This window comes from Benincasa hispida, chromosome 10 (assembly GCF_027475165.1).
Source record: "Benincasa hispida cultivar pf3 chromosome 10, pf3_genome.v1.1, whole genome shotgun sequence".
In the NCBI taxonomy this organism is placed as follows: domain Eukaryota; kingdom Viridiplantae; phylum Streptophyta; class Magnoliopsida; order Cucurbitales; family Cucurbitaceae; genus Benincasa; species Benincasa hispida.
In genome coordinates, this window is record NC_143487.1 from 15,778,670 (window position 1) to 15,786,036 (window position 7,367).

A 7,367-nucleotide genomic window follows, 5' to 3' on the forward strand; every position below is an offset into this window, starting at 1 on the left:
GTCTACGGTGAGAAATGTAACGCCAAAATATTTTTATGGAAATTTTTACAAGGTATTAATAAAGTGTTCATAAGCAGATAATCTAATTAGAGCAAGCCTTTTTTTGCATTAACTAAAGTTTGTTTTAGGAGTGATTAATTAAAGCTTTATAATCAAGAAGGTTAATTACTTTGATACTTTTATTTTTGAAAAAAATAATTTTTTAGTCTAGTTTTCATTTGGTTGTAAAAAAGTTGGAGAGATATGACATGACTGTAGGAAAATGTTATAAAAATATATACTTTATTAGATCAGCTTCGGATTACTAACAATTCTATTACGTTAAAAACTAAAAAGAAGTTAAAGAGTATAATTTTGAAATATAGAGACTAAAAGATATTAAACTCAAAATTTAGAGACAAAAAATAAGATTTTTCCTAACTAATTAGTAAACATTAATACTAATGACAAAATTTAAGTATTTAATGAAAAATTAAGATTAAAAATGTAAATCTTAAAGCTAGTCCTAATGTCAAAATTAAAACAAAACTCAAAATTTAAGGGTAAAGTTGTGATATTTTAAAATCTAGAAATCAAAAATAAATTATTAGAACGGTTAACATTTTGAAACTTATGAACCAAATGAAAACCAAACTCAAATTCCAACTTTTCGTGAATTCAAATTCCAACATTTTTTAAATTTATTCTATTTTAGTTCCAAAACTTTCAAATTTACAAGCAATATGTCTATTCTAAAACATAGTAGGTTAGTTTTCTACCATAAAATCCACTTTGAATCGTGTTCATCTCTAACTTATTTATATTATCCAATATATACTCATAACTATATTATTAATTTATAAAAATGAAAATACAAATAAAGATTAAAAGAGTCATTTTAAAAGTTTAGACACAACAATAAAATGGAGAGTAATTAAAGTAGATATCCTAAAAGCTCAAGTTTGAACAAGAAAAAAAAATTTAAAGATTAAAAGTTAAGTGACAAAAGGCGCATTAACATAAACACTTTCCATTCCACTTTCATGTAATGTTTATAACCAAACTTTTATTTCATACCCACTACATAAAACTCTTCCCTATATACATCACATTCCTTTATTAATGAAACCCAATTGGATTTATGACATGGAAAACCAGTAACCCAAGATAATGCATTTCCATTTCCATGCAGATTGATATTGATATTACCATCTTCTATTAAATAATCTTTCACTAAATTTAAAAAGGGTTCCATATCATGTGTTTTCAAGCCCATAAAGCCAAAATGGACATCGATGCAGAGCCGAGCAACAAGGCAATAAAACAAGTCCTTTTCAGCCATTGATTTGAGCTCATCATCTTGTTGTGAAAAAAATCAACGGCTATTAAATCTACTAAAGCCATGTATATGAGAATCCCAGATGAAAATGAACCTAATAAACCTTCCATTATCAATGCTTTGGGATTGTTGTCGTCATAACCTGTTAGTGAAAATAGTATCATGCCTAATACTATCCCCATCGGCGTCGTCACTGAGAACATGAAACACATATACGACGTCGTTGCCAAGCTGAATCCTGCCTGCAATTCTAATAATCTCTCATTTTTTTTATTAACTAATTTTCATGACGGATTAATTTTATATGGAAATGAAAAACCGTTTAAATCGAAGTTTGTGTCTATTTGATCATGAATTTTTAAGAGTGTCTCATAAGTCTCAAATTTTTAAAAAGTAAGTTTAAATACTATTTCAAAAATCTTAATAAAATTTTAAGTGTTTGGATTAACTTTTTAAATAAATATTTATAAGTAAAAAAAAAAAATATATTTATAAATACTTAAAAAATCAAATTGAATATGGTTGAAAACATAAATTTGATGTCTGAATAACACTAAGGTGGACCCCACGACTAATTAACCTTGACTTCACATCCTGACTACTTCAATTGGAGATCTTCTAGTTGTAAAATTCATGAATTTAATGGGGACTAAAATGAAAATATAGAAAAGTTGAGGGAGTAAAAAGTTGAAAAAGAAAACCTGAGCAATACATCCACCAAGGCCCATTCCTTCGAAGATTTGATGAAAAGCAAGAGCGGCAACAAGCGGCTTAATCGTACACTGATTTTGAGACATTCCCATCGTTACTCCAATTATCACCGAATGAAATATTATCCCAATTTCCAATACTTTCGATACCAATTTCTGTTTCATCTTCACTAATTCCTCTTCCCTTCCGCCGCCGTCGCTTGCAAACACTTCCGATTTCGAGTTCGCCCCCACCAGAAGCCCAATCTCCCCGCCGGAATCCTCCCCTGCCTTCATCTCCACCGGATTATAGTGCCCGTGTTCCACGTGTGATGTGGCGGTGACGTCGACGAAGAGCGCGACGAGAGCGCCGATCATGGTGACGAGGCCGGAGAAGGGGAAGTCCCGCCAAGGGTGGTGGGAGGCGATGCGGCAGTCGGAGAGGGCGTCGAAGGCGTCGGGGAGGACGTGGACGAGGGAAGTGGAGAGAATAACGCCGGCGGCGAAGCATTTGATGATGAGAATGGCTTTGTCGTAGAGAGGTTTGCCGTGGAAGAAGCGAGTGAGGAGAACAGGGGAGGAGACGCCGATGACGCTGGTGATGAAGATGAGGAAGATGGAGATTAGTTTGAGGTGTGCGGCGGCGCGTCCGTCGCGACAGGCGGAGTCGCGAGTGAAGTCGGTGGGACAGGCGGCCATTGAAATTGGAAAAAATTCGGTTGAGGAGAGAGAAAGAAAAGAGAGAGAGCGGTGAGAGTTCTATGAAGTTTTGTGTTTGTGGAGTCATTTGAGAGAGTAGGGATGGAGGTATTAAATGCAGTGGGCATCCACACTTCATTCATTTTTCTCTAAAATACTTTCTTCTTAATTTCCTTCTATTTGATGTGATGTTCAAGGTTTACAAATCTTATGAAAATATATTATATGTGTCTAGTTTTTATTTAATCCATAACTTTTAAATGATTACATTTACTTTTTTAAGTTTTGTCTTTGAGTTTTGCTCCAATTTAATCTTGTATTTCAAGATTTACATTTTTAAACTCAATTTTTTACTAAATTCTCACCCGTCTTCTGTACAGTTAATTTAGATAATAATAATTAATTAAGTTTTACTATTTTTATCACTTTTTAATTAAATTTAAAATTTCACATCCTAATTATTTTTAATTAATTAATAGAAAGTGAGTATTTAATGAAAATTGAGATTAAATATGTAAAATCTTAAAATTCAGAGATCAAATTGAAATAAAACTCAAATCTTAATGATAAAATTCTAATATTTTAGAATTTATGAACTAAATTAATAAAATTAAAATTTAAAGATTAAATGTAATTTAAGAATCAAATAAAAATTAAAATCAGTGCCTAGGGTATTTCATTTCCAAAAATTATAAAATATTGATGGTGGAAAAATCTCAACTAACTAAATCAAATTTTTATTAACGTGTAAAAGCTTATTAACAATCTTTTCACATTAATATATATAATTTTGTTATAATTTTAAAATTTCAATTTGATTCGATTCTTTATAACTATTATTTTTCTTAAATTTTTATCAAATAGTTAGATTAAACAAAATTAGTTGAAACTTAAATCATATAAAACTTTTTTTTTAAAAAATATTATAATAAATTATAAATTAACTATCAAAATGAAAATAATTAAACTAATGAACTTATTTTGATATTAATTTATCAAACATGGTAACTAGTTTGACAGTATAATGCAAGTTATTGTTTGGTTAGCCTCCATTAGATTGGCTTAGATCGCCCCAACCAAAGAAGCAAAGGCCCGAACATGGCTTAAGTCCAAGCCCTAGGGCCTCAATCATGGTTTGAATCGAGTTTGGACCAACCCAACCTCTTAAACACCGACTATTACAAAATTGGGTTTCAATGTCAGTTTAAAATTGACACTATAGGGGTACAATATCGATTGAAAACCGACATTGAAGATCATATTATAAAAGGTTTTTAATGTTGATTTTAAACCGACATTATAGTGATCGAAATTTCAATGTCAATATTCTTCAATGTCAACTGACATTGTACATCATCTTCTATGTCAATTTTTTTAATAATTTGTCCGATATTTTTTTAATGCCTCATTTTTTTTAAATGTCCAATCCATTTATAATGTCGATTGAAGAGTTAAAAATTGACATTAACAAAAAAATACATATATATTTTCTGCTTAGCACGTGTGAATCAATAATATATTCTTTTTAAACAATAATATATCTCTTACTTGTACATATACAAAATAAAATCTTAATTGCTTTTATATAATATGATTTCAACACACACAAAAATTAACTATATAACTCAAAGACCTAAAAATACATGCAAAGAAAATAAAACACATCCACAGATTGTTGTATCAATTTGACCAGACAATCATAACAGCCACTAACAAAGGTGAATTCAATACATTTGCTAGAAAGGAAGGAACGTAATAAAGAATTGGAAAATGCATCATAGTTATGCTTCATAGTTGATCCATTTCTCATGCACTTTCAAACCCAAAGACCTAAAAATACCTGCAATAAGAAAATGAGGATAACACTTTGTGAAGTATATTAAAAGTAAAACCTTATACGAATCTCATCCTCCAACTGGGTCAATTGCAATGAAATCTAGAAGCAAGAACAGAAAGAATCTAGGGAACATTACCATATTTTAACCTATAACTAACTTTACTAACTCTCATGCTTAAAAAAAAATTTAGGGAGCATGAATCACTATACAACAAAACCAATGTTTTTTTTTTTTACTTCGATACCTATTCAAAGAAATGCACTTCCAATACAACATTCGAACAACAATCTTCTCTCAATAGAACTATCGGAGTTTCAAGAACACTATAGTATACAAACCAACTACGTGATAATTTGAGCACATATTGACTAAAACTTATATGAGCACAAATTGCAATATATGAGCACAATAAGACCTAAATTTGTTTATATCAACATGAGACAAACACAAAAGAACACAAATAAAATATTTTCAAGACCAAAATAAGAAAATGTTTTATAAGCACATTAATCACCAAACAAAAAGATGAAAACAAGACCATCAAACAAGTTCATATTCTTGAATTAATTTTCAATTCAACACTTCCAAATCTTATGAACTATGATCAACAATGTCCTCTTTCGAGGTGAAAGGCTTGGAGTCGCCACCAATCATTTTAAGATGAGATTTATCACCCATTAAAAAAATAAAAATAAAAACGATCCACTTTTCACCTACAACACCCGTTTTAAAAAAAGTTTTATTCCTATTATCCAAAATTGAAATGAAAATTAATAAAATGAAAACTTAGAATTTCCAAGTAGAGGTGTTCCCTTGCGGTCAACTTAAGTACTTCGGCCTAGACAGAATTATTACCTTAGTCAACCATATTTAAAACGTATTTGGTAAACACAAAAATTTACACAAAAAAAATGTCTCACTAGGTTTCACTATAATTTTAAGAATAAAGTATATTTGAATTTTGTGAGTAACAATGTATGCCAATTTATATTTGGATTCTTTTATGAAATATTGACCTTTAGAGTTTACGTATTTAGCAACATCAACTTATAATAGGATTGTGAAAATATCTTATATAAACTAATTCACACTTTAGAAAAATGTGAATTAATAACTATGAGTGGCACAAGCCATTTAAAAGAAAGGTTTGAAATTCATTTGAAAATTTGAAATTTAAAACTAGCTGAAGTTTTATTTTGGAAACTTCATCAATGCTAATTTAAAACTTATCTAAGAATCCAAAACATAATGAAGCTTGAAATTCAAAGACAATTCTTAGATTTAATCCAATAAGATATACTTATAAAATTATAAGTTCAAGTAAAATTAATTTTTATTTTGCAAAAATGTGAATTACAACCTATCTAAAGTTCATATTTAAAGTTTTAAATTCAAACAATTTGGAATACTGTTAAGAATTTCCAAAACTAAAAATTGAATAGAATTATATTTAACAATGTTAAATTAGAATCTATATTAAACTTTAAAGGAAAAGTTTTGTTTAAATATTTTAAAGAAATTTTACACTACAATCTATTTAAATTTCATATTTAAAACTAGTTTAAAATTCATCAAAACTTAAAATTACCTACAAAATCAAGAATCCAGCTGATTGAAAGATTAAGAATCTAATGTTAGTAAAACTAACCATAGAAAGGAAAAAAAGATAAAAGTAAAAAATTTTGGAGATATCCTTCAAAATTTTATAAAAAAATTATCTTTGAGAAGCGTAAAGAAAATTGGGTGAGATTCAGGAGAAAGAGAAGCAAAATAAATAGCAAAATAAATAATAAAATTAATATAAATATAAATATTTATATAAAAAGATGAGATTGAGGGGAAGGAGAAGAAAAATAAATAATGAAATTAATATAAATATAAATAAAAATAAAAAATAAAAAAAGAAAAAAGAGAGGTGAAAATCGAGAAGTTAGAAAAAGGAAAAAAAAACATATTTACATAAAGCCAAGTGCGGTCCACCACATTAAAAAAAATAATATTGAAAAAAATGGGGTCCACTATATATGTTAAATAAAATAATAATATAAAAGTACCGGGGCCAACTATATTTATTGAATATAAAATAAATAAATAATGGAAGGGTCCACACCTTTATTAAATATCCTCTTTTCTCCCCCTCTTCATTCTTCTTCACCAATTTCTTATTCTCTTCAACTTTTTTACCTTTATTTTGTAGGTAATGGCAGTCGTCGTGGGTCTTCGCCAGAAGTTGTAATAATCCGTCAGAATGAAGATTCATCCATCATCGGAGTCGTTGTTTGCCGGATTGGTGCTTGCCAGAACACTACTTTTCCTTTTCTCTCATCTTCTATACTTTTCACTCTATTCTCACTTAGTCTCAATATGTTTCTTTTCTTCTTCCCTTTGTCTTCAATCTTTTCCTTCCTCCTATTTTATTTTTTCTTCCCCTTCTTCCTTCTATATTTTTTTCTTTCTTCCCCTCCAACACTGTGAACAATTTATAGGAGAAGCAAGGTGGAGGAGTTGAGATTTTTTTGTAGATTCAAAAGGAGAGAAAAGGAGAAAGAAGAATGTTGGAAGGAAGATAAGTAGTTGTTGAAGAATGGTTAAAAGAGAGAAGAAATAAAACAATAAAACAAATAATAATAATAATAATGATAATAATAATAATAGTAAAAAACAAAAGAATAAAAATAAAAATAAGTAAGTAATAATAATAATAAAATGAAATAAATTTGAATAAAAACAAACACACAAATCACCTAAAAATAAATTAAATTAAGTTAAAAATAAAATTAAAATTAACTTAAAAATAAATAAAAAAACATGAAAACGAAGAAA

The 7,367-nt window shown here is 28.7% G+C and overlaps 1 protein-coding gene and 1 long non-coding RNA gene across 2 annotated transcripts; both read right to left on the minus strand.

Annotated features, from left to right (window-relative positions):
• Positions 1-993: 993 nt before the first annotated feature.
• Positions 994-2,949, minus strand: ZIP6 (ZIP metal ion transporter family). The gene is made up of 2 exons (XM_039046968.2): positions 2,020-2,949; positions 994-1,560 (listed from the first exon to the last, which is right to left on the minus strand). Exons 1-2 carry the CDS (start codon positions 2,704-2,706, stop codon positions 1,246-1,248), a joined length of 1,002 nt encoding a protein of 333 aa, XP_038902896.1. The 5' UTR covers positions 2,707-2,949; the 3' UTR covers positions 994-1,245.
• A 1,314-nt stretch (positions 2,950-4,263) lies between these two features.
• Positions 4,264-7,132, minus strand: LOC150033134 (uncharacterized). Its single transcript, XR_016523647.1, has 2 exons — positions 6,655-7,132; positions 4,264-4,546 (listed from the first exon to the last, which is right to left on the minus strand). It is a non-coding gene; the product is annotated as an uncharacterized LOC150033134 (long non-coding RNA).
• Between the last annotated feature and the right edge of the window lie 235 nt (positions 7,133-7,367).

Coding starts and splice junctions, on each gene's coding strand:
- ZIP6 (XM_039046968.2), bottom strand. CDS start 2,706: ATGGCCGCCTGTCCCACCGACTTCACTCGCGACTCCGCCTGTCGCGAC. Junction 1,561..2,019: donor TTGGTGGATGTATTGCTCAG/GTTTTCTTTTTC, acceptor TTAGAATTGCAG/GCAGGATTCAGCTTGGCAAC.